The sequence below is a fragment of the Malania oleifera genome, chromosome 1 (genome assembly GCF_029873635.1).
Source record: "Malania oleifera isolate guangnan ecotype guangnan chromosome 1, ASM2987363v1, whole genome shotgun sequence".
NCBI lineage: Eukaryota > Viridiplantae > Streptophyta > Magnoliopsida > Santalales > Ximeniaceae > Malania > Malania oleifera.
In genome coordinates, this window is record NC_080417.1 from 152,974,154 (window position 1) to 152,991,058 (window position 16,905).

Sequence of the window (16,905 nt, forward strand, 5' to 3'; positions counted from 1 at the left end):
GCTCTAAAAGAACCAAAATAGAAGGCGAAATTTTTCTCATTAACTTTTGTAAACGGTTTTTAGACGTGCCTAAACCCCACACATTCCACACTAGAATTGTATTAATCATAAATTAAGTTTCTTTGGACGGGTAATAACCCGTTGAGACTTCTCACTCAATATTTTAAGCGCGGGAAAAAGAGGCGCATAAAATCGGAGTGTCCGGAATGGAAGAAGGGAAATGCTAAAAATAAAAAGGGCTCCTCAAAATTAGCAAATGTAGTAGAAGGAACCTCGAAAAGCACTGAAGGTGACATGTTTTCTATTTCATCGGGATTGAATCGCCTCACGAACTCTTGTGGTCCTAGATTTGGCATGTTTTTATCATATGACACCAAATAAATCAACACCTACAAGTCAATTAATTCAGGTTTTGTTTTTATGAAAAATTATGTTTCATGCAAAATAATTAGAATAGGAAACGTCATAATTAAAATGTATGATAGTGTTGTATTTTTTTATTTTTTATTTTTTTCCTTTTTTCCTTACTCTTCGAAATGGGATTCTAGGGTGGGTGCGCTAATTAGTTTTCTAGCATATATGCATCTAGTTGTGGATATTGTTAAAACCCTGCAAGTGAAACAATTGCTGCTTGCTAGAAAAATAGAAGATAAATCAAAGTACAACCGATTGATCATATAATACTAACATCAATTTTAAGTTCTTCACTTGGATATTTGAGTCACAATGATTTCCCATGTAAACAAAAAGGGCAGGTGGATGCCTAGTGCCTATAGATGTGTATGTTCCATGCACATGGATTGTGTCTTCAGCTTCTCCGTACTTTTTCTTCTTATTGAATCTTTTGTTTACTTTTTGGCCAAGCAACTTTGGACCACTTATGCTTTTCATAACACACCTGATTAAATATGTACAGAGAACTCACGTTGCCTGTTCTAGTATTAAATAAAAGCTAACATTCACCGCTCTTAAATCATCTACTGTATTCAAAGATCAACCAAACAACAGCATCAAACAATCTTAAACACAACAAAAATTAAAGGAAAATGAAGTGCTATTTGCGGAAGCAATAGAACTTTTAAGTTTTATTACAAACAAAAAAACATTTCTAGATTACACCATCACAAGCATTCATAAATCTATAATTTAAAAAAATTTACACCATTTTTCCATAGAGGGACCGGTTAACTTGGTTGCAACTTGCCAGCTCCCAACAGTAACCAAAATGCAGTAAGGATTCCAGTCAGATCAAATATTTCATCATTGAAGTGAGCACATTGGGATGATAACTAGCACTAAATTTTCATCAACATAAAGCAGCAGATCTCAGCTTGACAATCACATATCATTTAACATCTAAAAACTAGAACTTGATCTCACGGTATACTCTGCAACAAGCTTTGCAAATGATGATGCCTTGTTTTGTAGCAATCTAGCTGGAGAATCATATTCTTCAATAAGCCCTGCAACCCCATAATAAACCAAACAAAAAAGGGGGGGAAATGTGAATACTGCAGTTGAGAAGAAACTATATGAATGGGATTGGAACATTTGGCCATACAAACTACTAACCATGATCCAGAAGTAGAACCATGTCACTGTCAAGAACAGATGTTATCCGATGTGCGATTGTTATGACTGTAGAGTCAGAAAAGTGTTGGCGAAGTGTATGTTGAATCAGATTATCAGTTGATGTATCAACTGAGGCAGTGGCTTCATCGAGCACCAAGACCTTGCTTTTTCTGAGCAGCACACGCCCAAGACAGACAAGCTGCCTCTGGCCCATACTCCAGTTTTCTCCATTCTCACTAACTGTAAATCCCATGTGAACATCAATGTCTTAACTTTTCAGGCCATCAAATGGAACAAAAAGCTTTTTATGCCTACTATATATTTAGAATGGTGTAGAAACAAACCTGTGGAATCTAGCTTTCCTTCCTTCTTCCTAACCTCATCTCCAAGTTGGCACTTATCCAAAGCCTAAAACAAAAAAAAGATTTAGCAAACCAAAAAATGATAATAAAAAAGCAAAAGAAAATGTCTTCCATCATTAAAGGCAAACTTGAATAAATCATCACATTCATAATTCAAAATCCAAACTTGGACAAATCATCATATAATTCAACCAAATTCACCTCCCAAATCTGTTCGTCTGTGTACTCTTCAAGCGGATCAAGATTGCTTCGAACAGTCCCCTCAAACATGGTTGGATCTTGAGGGATAATGCTTAATCTCGACCTTAAATCATGCAGTCCAATCGACAAGATGTTGATACCATCTATCACAATCTGACCAGTAGCTGGTTCAACAATGCGAAAAAGTGTTTGTATGAGAGTTGATTTACCACTTCCTGTTCTACCTACAATGCCAGTCTTCATTCCTCCTGGGAAAGTGCAAGTCAGACCTCGCAACACAAGCGGCATGTGTGGGGCATACCGAACCTATATTCACAACCATCATTATTTATTTGTACGGCACCAAAAAAAAAAAAAGCCAGGGAGAGAGAGAAGGTTGGGGGTTTGGGGGCGCGGGGGGAGGGGGGGGGGAGAATTGCAAATTACCTGCAGATCACGAATATTGACTTCTCCAAAAGATGGCCAGGAGCGGTCTGGCCTGTTTTCTTCTATCACCAGAGGCGGCTCACTTGGAATATTAGTGTACTGAAGAATTCGCTCAACAGATATAATTTTATTCTCCATGTTACAAAGATTCCATATCACCCAAGCTTGTAACATGTTAAGATTCAGTCCATACGTTACTGCTAAGCCCGCAATGCCTACAAAGGGGAAAAAACACAATTTAAATCATTATCTGTGTGCATTCCAGATCTCAAGACAAGGGAGAACCAATAGAGATATCATGAAATCCACTTACCTGGATCAATTGCTCCCTCTGGCACAGAGATCAAGAATATCAAAGAGAAGGCAAATGTTAGAGAAGACAACATATCCAAGCGGAAGCACAGCCACTCCATTGCACCAGCAATGTGAAACTTGGGCCTAGAATACCCATCTGCCAAATTCATAATTGTGTCCTGGAATCTAGATTCCTGATCGAAGCTTCTGATAGTCGTTGATCCTGAGAGTGTTTCAGCAAAATGCTGTATCACTGGAGCTTTGCAGACTCCAACCAACCGTGATAGTTCCCGGGCCGAAGGTATGTAATATTGCTGCAATTAATAGCTGTAAGAAACCCTCTCTCAAAATTACACATGCACATGCACACATGGACAAGTGTAGGTATGTTTTGAAAACAACAGATAATAGTTGGAGCCAGATTCAAAAAAAACATAAAATAGATTGCAAATCCTGAGTTATTTTTACAATATTGATTCCATCAAAACTTCATAACATGAGATTCTAGACAATCATTAGATTCAAACCTTAAATGATAAGATCTAAATATTGAAGATAAGGCAATAATATCCCAACAGAAATAAAAAACACCTATACAACACAGTCATTTTCTACACAAGCTGGATCTCCAAAGTTTGAAACTTCAGGTAGCAATGGACTGACTGAGTGGGTCAAAAACAGGTTGGGTATTTAAATGCCACCATTACCCATTTATTGCTCATTCAAAAACTACTAATACCCATATCCAACCCAAAACCTACAGCCTAAATCGCCCCCCAAACCCATCAATTATGTTGGCACATAAAAAACATGGATTATTACTAAATTGCCAGATTGCCTCTGTATCTTACCAGGGACAAACATGCCCTCAAAATTTTTTAACTTATCACTTTACTCTTTGAGAAAATAGAAAGTGCACAAGAGAAGAAGGTCAGTGGCTCAATGGTCCTCACCTCCTACGTCTATACTTGAGAATGGGGTTGGAGAAGGGATGGTTGTCACACTAGCAATGTGTAGCACAAAAAAATAAATAAATAAAATAAAAGAGATACAAGTAAACACACTCAAGTTGATCACCAACCCTGACACCATTACCCAGACCAGATTCTGGTTAAAATTTGATGAAAATTGAACAAATACAAAAATAAATAATAAATTAAAAAATGTTAATGCTGATATTTCATGGATATGTTTTTCCCATCTCATAAAAAAGATTCTTACAATATTATAAGAGTTACCTGGTACCAGATGCAGGCTGCAATAATAGGGATGAAAATCAGGAAGACCTGCCATGCAACCTGGGACATTACTGCAATAATTCCTATGAGCTGTATCATTGAAAATGCAAATGCCCCGACTTGAAATGGAATGTTCATATCCACAGCGCTTTGGTCTGTAGAAGCCTATGATTTGAAAATAAATCCTGTCAGATTCTAAATGCATATAAACTTTGTTCAGATTTATCAATCATGTCCCCATCAAATCTTAGGATGAAAGAATGTCAAATATATGCATATTTTCACTTACTCTATTTAGGATTCTTCCACTTGGGGTGGCATCAAAGAAAGACATGGGTGTGCGAAAAATGCACAAATGCATCTTATTGAAAAGTAGCGTAGCTGTCTTGTACCCAGCTGTTACAAGAAGCAACGCTCTCACAAGGACACAAAAAGAACTTCCAATGGCCAAAGCTACATAAACAGTTATAAGAGTAGAGCCCTCAACAGGAGGATTTTCGTCCAGTGATGTGGGAGTGGCCCAAGCCATCCAATAGTTGCTTCCAATTTGAAGGAGCTGAAAAAGAATCTGTGCCAACAATATGAAAGGGACAAGAGCTCCTCCATATGCTGTTGTGATATACTTCCAGTACACTGAAAAATCAACTTTACCTTTCTCCCTCTCTTCTTCTTGAACAAGCTGTCCTTTTGGGTCTGCCGTATCATCTACTTTCCCATTCTGACCATCTTGGATCCCTTCTCTCAGCACAACCTTCTCGTTCCTTCCCACATCACTATCTTCCTTCCCGGTACTTATATTTTCAGAGATTGGCCCTGTCTCTACGGAATTGAGCACTGACAAAGCTTTCTTGTGTGCACCCACAAGATCCATAAAGTCAGTTCCTGAATTGAGAATGTCATTGTACTTTCCAGCTTGTGTAATCCTTCCATCTTTCATGACCTTTGCAAAGGAAATGAACATTGCATTAGTTGATCTTACATTTAAAAATAAAAAATAAAAAAATAAAAATAAAAATAAAAATAAAAAAGTGGGGAAAAGACAAAATGTGAGTGGCTCACCAGGATTAGATCAGCAGCGGGCAAGAACTCTACTTGATGAGTAATATAAATTACACTTTTTGAACTCAAAAGCCCCAACAAACATTCCTGCCATACAAGGGCCAGTTAAAAACTACCAATTTCACTAAAAGGTCTGTATATATTTATTTATTCCAGGACAGCTAAATGAAGTAGCACTACAAAACTACCAATTTCACTAAAAACAATGATACAGTGTATTTCAATGCCAAAATCCGAACGTCATGAGCATGTAATAGGAGTTTTCTATATATGAAAATTGTAAGGATAGTGCAGCTTACACTAAATAAAATGACAAAAAATATCTATATTTTGCATTGAAGTAAGTGTACTGACCTAACTATATAATGAGGCGCAAGGATTTGAAATATATATATACCTTAAAGAGATGGCTTCCTGTATGGGCATCCACGGCACTAAATGGATCATCAAATAGATAAATATCGGCATCTTGGTACAGAGCACGGGCAATCTGTATTCTCTGCTTCTGTCCACCACTCAGATTGATTCCTCTCTCACCTATAACAGTCTGATCACCAAAGGAGAGAATTTCCAGGTCCTTATTCAAGGAACAAGCTTCAAGAACCCTTTCATATCTCCCTCTGTCCATTTCCTTTCCAAATAAAATATTTTCTTCTATCTTTCCACTCTGTATCCAGGGTGATTGAGCAACATAAGCCTTTGTCCCACTCAACCTAAGGATCCCAGATATCTTAGGCACTTCTCCCAAGATAGAGGAAAGTAAGCTTGACTTGCCCGAACCAACTGCACCACAGACAGCAACCCTCATGCCATGACACACCTTTAAGTTTATATCTTTCAGTGTTGGATTAGGGGAAGACAAATCCCATGAGAAATGCCCATCAACTACCTCAATTGCTGCATCAGTGCTACCCCTTGGAAGCTTCTCTACAACATCAGCCTGTAGGTCATCAAGACGAAGGAATGAAGCAATTCTGTCAAGGGAAACTTTAGTCTGAACTATCATTGAGATTGTGTCGGGAAGATTGTAAATAGGCTCTTGAAGAACCCTGAATGTTGCTAGCGCAGATAAGATCTTTCCAGAGTCTAGTGGGATCCCCATTAACATACAAGTACCAAAAGTGACCACAGAGACAAATGTGGGGGCACCCCAGAAGACAAAAGTTGTCATGGCTGAAGTATAAACAAATTTTCTCAGCCATTCGGTCTCATTCTTCCTGAGACCAACAATTTTTGACAAAAATTTCATCTCCCATCCTTGAAGTTTGAGAATCCTCATGTTCCTTAAGATCTCAGATGTCGCCTTCATCCTTTTGTCTTTGGACTCCATAAGCTTGTCCTGATACTTCTCCTGTAATGAACCCAAGGGAACATTTGCCAACATAACAAGCACGGTTGTAATGAAAGCAGCAATTGAAGCCAGCCCAAGATTCTTATACAAGATAATCAAGGCCAAAGAAACTTGCAGAAGTACCATCCATGGATCATGCATGTACCAACTGAAGTCGCCCACCCTCTCAGCATCAACAGTCATGAAATTAATGATCTCTCCACTAGTGCGGCTTTGCTTGGATTGGCACGAAAGTGTCAAACCTTTACTGTAGATCATTGCAACAAGTATTGCTCGGACCCTAATCCCAACCTGTTGCAATCTAAAGAACCAATGCCTTTGTGAGAGGCACTCGACGAGCTTTGCAACAAAGAACGCAGAAACCAAAATATAACCTTCATTTTTGAAGTCTCGTTGTCCATTGAGGTATTGGACAAAGGTATTGATAAGGTAAGGACCAACATAGGAGGCTAATGTGCATAGAAGGGCAAATAAAGCTGTCAATAGAATTTCTCTCCATGCTGTAAAGATCAATGTCTTCACTAGCTGAAGTGTTGTCACTCCATTCCTATCACTACTACAGGACTGGAGCTTATCTCTAAAATTTGAATATGCCTCGTGAACACTATCACTAGCAGCAAGCTGGGGAACATCCTCAAGGTCTAAGGTTTTCTTCTTACCGACTGCAATCAGAGGACCCATCCAAGCGAAAGTAAGGACACTGAATATATTAGCATTTGAGTATGGTGTTACAGTTTTGCTACCACTGGACTTTTTTGACACTGCAGCATTACCAAGACTAGTGCTGCCGTTGCCATTCAAAAGGGGCTCTTGAAGAAGGGCATCTTCATCTTCCCCATCACTCTTCCCAAAAAACCCCAAATAACAGAAGAACAAACCCGAAATGACAAAAACGATATCTGACAATAAAAATTGAGTTGGTAAAGACTGTTGCTTTTCACTAAGAACAATGTCTATAACAAGGCAATAAGAAGAGATAAAGAAGTAGAAACACCACCAAGTTCTCAATAAAAATGGGAACTTTGGTTCACCTGAATTATTAGAGAATTGGGTGTGCAAGTAAACAGAAACAGCTAACCAAGCTAATGTTCTGAGCACTAAATCCAAAAGGGTCACCAGCTTTTCATCAGACCACCCATTTCTATACCAATAGAAGTAGTTTAAACAACACAGCACAAGACTGAAAATCGCCAAACCCAAACAAGCAAAAAGGGTCTGTTTGTAGTACAAGAACCTGGTATTCCTATACCTCTCTTTTGAACCTTCAACGATACCTCCTTTGATTATCTTGCACACCCACGAAATGATTAAAACCAGCAACAAGATCAAATGCAAAGAAGCAGAAAACCCACGCGAGAAATTGGGTTTAAGGAGAAAATCGCTACCTGGGTACATTAGTAGTGTAGATGGACGTGAGAGTACCGTGGACAGAGCTTCCATTTTTGCAGAGTTGTTTGGGTTTTGCAACTTGCAGGACGTGGGTTGGGTTGTGAATTAGGGAGTGAAAGGAAGCTTGAGAGATGGGTTTATATAAGACACAGTTTGTAGAATTTCGAGGGTTAAAGTCAAGAGAGAAGCAGAGGAGACGATAGAAAGCCGTGCACAGGGGAAAACGTGGTGAGCAAGGGTCATCTCTCGGAAAGACCTCAGAGAAGTTCCAGGAAATGCGTGAACAGAAAAAAAAAAAAAAAAAAGAACCCCGCGAGAGAGAGAGAGAGAGAGAGAGAGAGTGAGAGTGAATTCGATACTCGATCGTTTGTTGATTTGTTCCATCTAAATAGCCTCCGAAGATTTCTAAATTCTAAGCAAAGTGAATTGGTCAAAGACTCACATTTGATAAAATCAGACGTAATTTTATATTTAACTTAATAAGTAAAAAAAATTAAGAAGCGTAAAAAACAATATCCAAATAAAATCAATATTCACGTACTTAAAGTCAAAAATGACACATTTAATTTATAAATACCAAATAATTAAAATAAATCAATATTCAAATTCCACATCTAATTGAAGTTATAATTTAAAAATTATTTTTAAAATTATTTTTAAATTTAATTTTTTAACATTTAATTTTATTAAACACTCATAAGAGTGACCATTTTGTATTAATAAAATATAAAATAAAATAAACATCTAATAAAAAAAATGTCACTTTTAATAGGACCTTTTGCTCAAAATAAAAATAGATAGTTTAATTTAAAAATATTTTTTCTTTATTAGTTTTGTATTATGAATTCATAAAAAAAAAAAATTTGTGCTCATTTGTTTGTCAAGATGAAAATGCATCCTTTGTAAACTATTCAATTCTTAAAATAAACTTTTTGCAAACTAAATAAACTCTAATATTGCATATGCTATTTTTGACCCGTTTAGAGAATATAAAGAATAAAAATACTAAAGGATATTATTTTTCTAATAACAGAAAAGGCTAAAGGAGAATTACTTTTTTTTTAAAAAAACTAAGTCAGCTACCCCTTCCATCAATAAAAACCTAAAGGTTCCTTTACTTGTGAAAAGTAATTTTAATTTTTTATTTTTTATCAAAAAGTTACAAAATATTAGTTAAAATTTTTCATTTTTACAATATTTGTATGAAATAAATGAATAAAAACAAATGGTTTTAATACTATTTGTTTGTGATAATAGTTTTTTTTTTCATTTCTACCTTTTCAAATAATTATAAAAAATCATCTTATTTTCTAATTTTCAAATCTATGTAAAAAATCTTTTAAAAAAATTTCATTATTTTTCTAGTTTCATAATTCTTACTTTGCATATGAGAGCATTGAATATGGATCTTAGATTTTATTTATATGGATTATGTATATAATTTTTCTAAATTCACATGAATCTAAATTCAAGTCTCAAAATTCATGATATTAATATTATCTTATATAAACTTTTTGAAAATTAAAAAACGAGTTATCATAATTGTGATTAATTTCAAGTCTAAAAACAGAAAATTCATAGTTATAATACTAATTTGAAATATTAAAAAATACGATAAAATTTTTATAATTCTTTTAAAAAAATTAAAATTAAAATCAGAAAAATATTTTCCCCAATTAAATGGGTCTATATTTCTTCATATTCGTTATTATTAATTATTTTAATAGCTTTGAACTGTGTGAATGAAATTTATAAAGAAATCAAATGTAATAAATGCATTTAAGTCCTTGTTAGTAAAAGATACCATACCATCCCCTTAAAATAAATAAATAAATAAAAATGAGAAGAGGTCTACGATGGAGGGATAAATAATGATCATGTTTGTTCATGACATGTACTGTATTGCAAAATAATATAATTAACTTATGTACCTATGACACTTGTAAAAAATATAAAAGTTATCTATATAACATTTTATCAATATTCATATAAATTAAAATTTAAAATTCACCCTCTCAAATGTAAAAATTAAAGTCTTTACATATGATATATAAGTCCAAATCAATCTAACTTGGTAACATAGATTTTATCTAAGATTATATGAGCAAACTCACATAATATCGTTAAAAATATTTGAGTGCGTTAACCTCGGGGAGTCTTCATTAGAACTTGTTACATATGGTGGGTGAGCACCAACTTGATTTAAAAATATAAGTCTGTCTTCATGAAAACTTGATACATATGAATGAATACCAACTTGACCCATCTATCAGAACTAGATTATTTTTTTTAGTCTCGACAAAATACTTGGTCCTCTAATTGTTAGTACGTTCGGAAAATTAGTATCACACCTCGAATTTACGATGTCGCTTGTCAAGAATTACAAACCACCGACTCTAATACCATTCGTTAACTATGGGAGAATTTTCATGGAAACTTAATACATATGGGTGAACATTAACTTGTTCCAAAAATTTAAACTTATTAGATCTTGGGCCCAAACATATATATAAGCATTTATTTTTTACTTTTTTTTTTTTTTCCAACGTGAGATAAACTCACAGGTGAAATTCAACAAAGCAATATAATTTTTTGGGTATATTTTTGAATCGACAGCTAAATTAATTGCAACCCTTAGTATGATTAAAGTTGTAGATTTTAATCTTATAGCCCTCTTTGTTTAACAAACAATATGGAAGAGAATTCCTACTCAACGTTTTGAAGTAAGTTAAAAAAGAATAGATTTAATTATTACACCAATCACTAAATTAACATTGAGGAGGAAAAGAGGAAAAAAAAAAAAAAATGCTTAAGATGGGTTGGAATGGCAGGTTGTGGTAGGTTAGAATCATGGTTTGTAGTGCTTGTCATTAATGTTCAGATAGAAGGAGATTCTTAATTTCTATATTAGGTCCTTCCACCCATATATACTGAGTAAATATTATTTTTTTTTCTTTATGAATTTTAGGAACCCAGAATTTATTTACTTGTATTTTTATTTTTTATTTTAAAATTTCTAAAAGAATTACAAATATTTTCCAAGATTTTTATGAGTATTGGAAAATTAAAAGATCGGGCAATATTTTTTAATTTTTGAAAAACTAAAATTAAAAGATAAATACTATTTTTCACGACCAAACATGCTTCAAAATTTTTTCGTACATAATTTTTTTAAAAATTTTCTAAACCATGTAAGCACTCTATAAAGTGTAATGTCAAACCATATATATATCTCACCTTATAAGACCTTAAAATGTAGCATCACATTTATTTGGTCATATGACCTTGCATAATTTTAATGAAAACAAAAATTAAAAGAATGCCCAAAGAATCTATAAGAAAAAAAAGTCGCCAAAGTGATACTTGCTAGTGTCCATATTCGTCCAAATAATTGTCACAAGTGGCACACTGTTGGGTCAATTTTGCTCTCAAGTCCTTTGGTATTTATCTAATTTGTTGACTATTGAAACCATATATGAATATGAGTGCTCCCCAAGAAAGCCATTCACAAAAAATGAGTGTGATAATGCAATTGTGCATGCAACTCCTTTCCACTCGGGATTTTACTAATTAATTTTACTTGTGTTTTTAATTTTTATTTTTAAATTTTTAAAACAATTAAAAATATTTTCTAATATTTTTATGAGTATTGGAAAATTAAAAAATAAGGCAATGTTTTTTAATTCTTTGAAAAACAAAAAATTAAAAGATAAATACTATTTTTCACAACCAAACATGCTTTAAATTTTTTTTCATACATAAATTTTTTTTTTCTTCTTTTTTGAATCATGTAAGTACCCAATAAAGTGTTATGTCAAATTATATATATCTCATCTACTAAGACCTTAAAATGTAGAATCATGTTTGTTAGATCATATAACCATGCGGCATAATTTTAATGAAAAAGAAAATTCAAAAATGTCCAAAGAATCTATAAGAAAAATCACCAAAGTGTCACTTACTAGTATCCATATTCCTCCCAATAATTGTCACAAGTGGCACATGAGGGGTCATTTTCACTCCCAAGTCCTAGTATTTATGCTTTTTTTTTTTTTTTTTTTTGACTATTGAAATCATGTATGAATATAAGTGCTCCCCAAGAAAGTCATTCATAAAAAAATGAGTGTGATAATGCAATTGTGCATGCAATTCTTTTCCACTCGGGATTTTACTAATCAATTTGTTTCATTTAGGGAGTCTTTATTGGCATTCTAAAAAATATTCTAAAAAGTATTATTGACACTAACATTTTTTTTTTATATTAAATGACAAATTTATCCTTTATTTTTACAATAAAGTAGCAAATTTTTGCCTTTTTTTTTCTTCTAATTTTGCCATTTTCCTTGTTAAGTAAAAGTTAAAGAATAAAATTGTCATTTTAATGTATACATAAAATATAAATGTCTCAATGGTATATTTCAAACTAGTGATGGTATCTTTCTTCATTATACTAATAGAGACTGGTGCAATGCAATGGAAAGCATGATGCGGACGTCGAAGGGAGACCACCAAAAAGTCTGTTGGAAGAAAAGTCAAATAAGAGCAAAGGAGAGCCTGTGCAACTCTTTTATCTTTCTTCATTGTAAGGCCATGAAATAAGGTGCCCTTCATTTATTGTAAGATGCGAAAAATAGCTACATAGTGAACATACCGAGGAGCCGACATAAACTAACTAATAAGGTGCACCGCATAGGCAATGTTCAATCTAGTGACAGTGAGATAAATCAAGCTCCCAGCAAGCTGTCAATAATAAGTGGCATTGGGAAGGAGCTCCCCATTAGTAGGACAGAGTTTGATGTTGGGCTCCAACAAACTATCAGTTATCTTACAATCGGTGAGGCCAACACGTGTGAGAAGATCAGAGGCATATTTGGCTTGGGTCAAGGAGTAGCCATTAGAGGTAAGGGACACTTCTAAGCCAAGGAAGTATTGAAGAGAACCAAGGTTTTTCATCTCAAACTGCCAACACAAAAATTGCTTAAGCTCATGAATACCAGAAATATCATCACCAATAATGATCATATCGTCAGCATAAAGTAGTAGAAGAGTGATGCTAGTAGCAGTGTGACGGGTAAAAAGAGCTGAATCATAGAGGCTAGAGGCAAACCCAAGTTGGGCAATAGTGGAGTTGAACTTGGTAAACCAAGCACGGGGAGCTTGCTTAAGCCCATATAAAGCACGGCAGAGACGACAAACCTAACCAGGAGAATGAGGATACCCAAAAGGGGCTGCATATATACCTCCTCAGCTAAATCACCATGTACGAAGGCATTCTTGACATCCATCTAAAATAAAGGCCACCACCGAGCAGAGACAACAGCCAAAAAGGAGCGAATGAAGGTAATACGAGCAACAAGGGCAAATGTCTCCTCATAATCAATGTCATATTCTTGAGTAAAGCCCTTTGCCACTAAACGAGCTTTAAGTCGTACTTCACCGTCAGAGTTTGTTTTTCGTTTATACACCCATTTGTTCCCTACTACAGTCTTACCAGGAGGCAAGTCAACCAGGTCCCAAGTATGAGTTTTGTGAAGTGTGTCAAGTTCTTCAGACATAGCTTGTTGCCAAATAAGAACAGAACAAGCTTTGCGATAACTGTGAGGCTCGTGAAGGGAGTCAAAAGTAGAAAAATAGTGAAAGTCACTAAGATAGGTAGGAGGTTCCATTACCCAACTAGAACGACGGACATCCAAATCAGTGAACTCAAGCGGTGTGGAAGCGACTGCAGGATCATCAGATGGTCCAGGTTCAGGAGCGGCAGACATAGAGGGATCACCTGATGAGCTGGCAGGACCTACATTAGAAGAGAAAGCGGGAGAGGGATCGAGGGCAGGATCAGTGAAAATGGGGGAGTATGAGAGACAATCGGAAGAAAATAGAGAGATACTAGCGAACATTTTGTGTTCCCAAAACTAAATATGCCGAAAGACTCGAAGACGCTTGGCTCTGGGGTCATAGCATCGATAACCCTTGTGTTCAATGCCATAACCAAGAAAGCAACAGAGACGAGAGCGAGGTTCAAGTTTTGTATGTTCATGAGGTGGAAGCAAAACAAAGCAAGCACAACCAAAGACTTTGAGAAGAGAATAATCAGGTACCTTTCCTTATAGAGCCTTATAGGGAGATTTATTGGAAAGAGTAGGGGTTGGAACCCGATTAATAGTGCAAACAGCGGTAAGAGCAGCTTCACCCCAAATGGATTCTGGGAGCGATGCAGAGAAGAGTAAAGAGCGAACAGTGTCAAGAATGTGACGATGCTTACGTTCAGCACGACCATTCTGTTGGGAGGTGGATGGACAGGATCGATGGGATAAGGTGTTGGTCGCTTGAAGTTCTTCAATGAAAGGGGTAGAAGTATATTTTAGGGCATTATTGGATTGAAAGACTTTAATGGTGTGAGCAAACTGAGTTTTAATCATCTTCTTAAAGTCGCGAAAAGCATTAAGTAACCCAGTGCGATCATGCAAAAGATAAATCCATGTATACCGAGAGTAATCATTGATAAAAATGATGAAGTAACGAGACCCACCCTTAGTAAGGACACGAGTAGGTCCCCAAATATCAGAATGAACAAAATCAAAAGGTGCAGAAGACAAAGAATTACTTTCATTAAAAGGCAAAGCTTTATGGTTCCCAAGTTGACAAGGCATACAATCAAAATGTTCAAATTTAACATTTCCTAAGCAACCACGAGAAGCTAAAAATTGAACACGAGACAACGAGGCATGACCGAGACGAGAATGCCAAACACTAGAAGACACTGCAACAGAAAGAGACAAAGGAGAACACGAACGAGGCAAATGCAGAGAGATGTGAGCTTGAAAAGGCAACCAACTTTACGCCCAATCCAAACAAGTTGCGTCTTTGGATCCTGCACATCATAACCTTTGTGAGAAAAGGTTAAGATCAAACCACATTCAACAAGTTGACCAACAAAAAGGAAATTGAGAGACAAGTTAGGCACAACATATGTATCAGGTACAGAAAAAGTAGGAGTAGAAAGATGACCAAGATGACTAACAGACATATGTGAACTATCAGTAGTATAAATTAAGGGAACAGAAGTTAAAGACTGCTTATAATAGGCAGAATCAATAAACCAAGGTGTAGAGGTACTTATGGAGACTGATAAGGCAGTAGAAGTGCGGGATAGAACCTAGGTGATAATTGCCTCAAGGTCAGCTATAGAAAGAGACAACAAAGGAGGTGCAGAAGATGGAGCAAAAATTAAGGAGTTGGTGGAGACAATAGCAACAGGCTTGGAAGAGTAAGAGGCCTTAGCCTTGAGAGCATCCTGTGCATCCTTGGCCTTCTTCTTAGGACAATCGGAAATACGGTGACCGTCTTCCTTACAATAGTGGCACTAGCCATTGAAACAATGCAATTTAGAGGATGCAACAGCTACAGCAAGAGGAGCCGGAGTAGAGGAACGAGATGGAGCAGTAGCTAGAACCATATCGGTAAAATGAACCCGACGAGTTTGTTGGCATGTCCCCTAAAATATGAGCTCCGCAAAAGCAACCTCAAGTGTAGGAAGAGGAGATTGATGTAACAAAGAAGCAAGAGTATTCTCAAATTCATCCTGGATATGCATCATAAAGTATATAAACTGACGATGTTAGCCTTAGTGGCTACACCATCATTATTTAATGTGTTTTGATAATATTAACCTATATGTTGTTCCTAGTGTTTTCCTATCTTTGCAGATCTTATTGAGTACAGGTACAAAGTGTCGGATACATGGAAGTACCAAATCAGAAGCAAAGACCGAACCGAGTAGACATCAAATAGGAAAGATTATAAGGACGCTGACTCGAAAGCACCAAAGCATATCCTGAAGTTTTTATTGTGTATAAATTAATTGTAATAAGGGTTGTGTGAGTGAGTGCGTATTGTAACTCTTGCGGTGTGTGTCTTGCATAATTTTTGAGTAAGAGTTGAGTCATTGCATAAGCATACTAGGACACATGAGCATATAGGATCTGCACAAAAGTAACAAACTCACAATTCATAATTTTCTAAGTTAAAACAAGATTTTGTCAAATGAATCCTAAAACTCAAATATGTTTTCAAATGGACAAGTTTTTAACATCCTAATTTTAAGAACATTTTTATACTTAGTCCTAATTGTGTTAAAACAAGTTTTATGCCCTAAAGGTTCAAAGAAAGTCAAGTATATTTATAAAAGGACATACTAAGCATATAAATTATCAAAATGGGTTTTCAAACGTGTTTTATTAATTAAAATATCTTATATTCAAAAGGAAACTCATTTGGACAAGTTTTAATCTTTATTAGACGTAATATATTTCATATACTTTTGTCCAAGAATGTTTTAGTTATTAAAACGCTTTTTGATAAGGAAAAACAAAGCAATCGTTGCTACCGTAGTGTAACCTTGAGTCCTGAACACTTTTTGATATTTTGGGCATAATTTTTTCTAGAAAAGTCCAAATGGGACGATCTTGGTGTCCCTAGAAAGCTAATACAAAATTCCACAACTTTCATGTTTACTACTTTTTCTAATTCAGGGACCTCATTGACGAACACAAGGGACTCGTCGACGAGGCACAATGTATGGTTAGTCGACGAGTGCAGGGCCTAGTCGACGAGTTCAACGGGCAGAACCGCTCCAACGGGCGGAAAATGACTAGTTTACCAAATAAACTAGTTTTTCTTCCCCCCAACGGGTAGTTAATGGCTCCTTTGGCTCTTGGGCTATAAATACAAGCTATTAGACTTATATTAACATGGTTTTGAGCATTGTTGATCATATTTGTGAAAAATATCATTTTATCCAAAACCTAAGCACTTTGCACTTTGCACTTTGCATTTTAGCTATTCTTCACAAGTGCTCCATCCTCTCTTGCTCACTTATCTTGTAAGATTCATTCCTTGAGAGAATAGAGTGAGGATTTGGTTGTGTTTCATATTAGCTCATTTAAGGAGCACTAAATTGTATTTCCAATCTCTTGTAAGGTTCTTTGTGAACCATTGTTGTAAGGTTCTTTGT

The 16,905-nt window shown here is 35.5% G+C and overlaps 1 protein-coding gene across 1 annotated transcript; it reads right to left on the reverse strand.

Moving 5' to 3' along the window:
• Positions 1–1,036: 1,036 nt before the first annotated feature.
• Positions 1,037–8,275, reverse strand: LOC131154412 (ABC transporter C family member 3-like). Its single transcript, XM_058107169.1, has 10 exons — positions 5,550–8,275; positions 5,153–5,239; positions 4,383–5,033; positions 4,094–4,258; positions 2,875–3,169; positions 2,562–2,776; positions 2,136–2,441; positions 1,917–1,980; positions 1,573–1,812; positions 1,037–1,463 (listed from the first exon to the last, which is right to left on the reverse strand). The coding sequence occupies exons 1-10, from the start codon at positions 7,941–7,943 to the stop codon at positions 1,357–1,359; spliced, it is 4,524 nt and encodes a 1,507-aa protein (XP_057963152.1). The 5' UTR covers positions 7,944–8,275; the 3' UTR covers positions 1,037–1,356.
• Positions 8,276–16,905: the final 8,630 nt, after the last annotated feature.